Source organism: Anastrepha obliqua, chromosome 1, assembly GCF_027943255.1.
Source record: "Anastrepha obliqua isolate idAnaObli1 chromosome 1, idAnaObli1_1.0, whole genome shotgun sequence".
Lineage (NCBI taxonomy): Eukaryota > Metazoa > Arthropoda > Insecta > Diptera > Tephritidae > Anastrepha > Anastrepha obliqua.
The window spans coordinates 81,091,170-81,092,613 of NC_072892.1; the positions used below are offsets into that span (position 1 = coordinate 81,091,170).

General features: G+C 44.3%; 1 protein-coding gene across 1 annotated transcript; it reads left to right on the forward strand.

Moving 5' to 3' along the window:
* Positions 1–664: 664 nt before the first annotated feature.
* On the forward strand, positions 665–1,444 carry LOC129253233 (uncharacterized). The gene has a single exon (XM_054891526.1). It carries the CDS (start codon positions 665–667, stop codon positions 1,442–1,444), a length of 780 nt encoding a protein of 259 aa, XP_054747501.1.

Below are 1,444 nucleotides of genomic sequence, written 5' to 3' on the forward strand. Positions count from 1 at the left end.
GCCAGCGAATCCGCTTCTAATATTATAAGCGGAAACTAATTCCGCATTGCTTTGAATTTCAATTTTCATTTTCTCACCCAATTCATTTGTACATAATTATTAAATAAATAAACGTTAAACCGCCAAAACACCATTAAGAGTCTTTGTTAGTATTGGAAATGAAGCCAAATAAAGGTTTGGTGTCTTTCAAGAAATGCCGGCATCCACGTATAATACTCATATTGATTTACATACATACATACGAGTATAGAAGAAACTATGCGCCGCTACCGAAACAAGGGATGAACAAAAACAATTTCCATCGCGCCATCTACTTATGTATTCGTTTTAGCCAGATATTTGCATCTGAAAGGTTTTATGGTCGCACATTGTAAATGTGTGTGTATGTGTTTAATGGAAGTTCGCCAGAATAGTTTCTACTTTTTTGCAAAACATGCCCCATACGCTGCGTATTTGTTGGAAAGTAACCGGGTTTGCGTGTGAGTAGAAAGCGAGTCGAAACCCGTTGGATATTAGCGAATCGCTCAAGGAATGTTGTTGCTATTTTTCCGCCAAACTTTTCATAACCTCGACTTTGGTCAACCTATATAAAGTAGCTCCCGTTTTAGCTAGAATTATTCACAGTTCGATTATTCAGAACAAATCATCTAATCTTACGAGCAGCATGCGTGGTTTTATTGTTTTGTGCTTGGTGGCGGCCGTATACGCAGACAAGTTGGGCTACAATTACAGACCCGTACCCCACTCTTCATCAGGACTTTCCTTCGCACCCGGCAGCGGTGGTGTAGGTGGAGATCTTTCCGGCTTCAGCGGATTAGGCGATCTAGGCGGTTCAGGTAGCTCTGGAAACTTTGGCGGTCTAACTGGCGTAGGCAGTGGATTTGACTCCGGCGCACAATCTGCTCTATCGCCTGTGACACAGGAAGCCAACAAGGAGTTCTTCACTTTTACCGCTCCTGAAGAGGAGTTCGACGATGCTGAAGGTACTCAACAGTTAGCCAGCTCTTTGAAGAAGAATGTGCGTGTCATCTTCATTAAGGGTCCCGAAAACAATGGCTTAGAGAAGGCTGCTCTTGCTCTGGCCAAAAATGCTGCTGAACAGAGGACCGCCATTTATGTGCTGCAGAAGCAACACGATCTCGCTGACTTGGCCAACAAGTTCCGTGCTCTCAACGACCAGCGTAACAGCCATCCTGAGGTTCACTTCGTTAAGTACCGCAACCCTAATGATCTGGCTAACGCACAGAGCACCATTCAATCGCAATACGATCAAGAGCCTGGTGCATCTCAAAACTACAACGGCGGTGTCACTCCCGTGCTCAACTTTGCTTCGCCATCCGTTCCATTACAATCATATGGACAGCAACAGAACTATAATCCAGCTGCAAGTAACACGAATGCCAATTATCTGCCTCCTTCGTTATTGAAACGTCTCCGCTTCTAG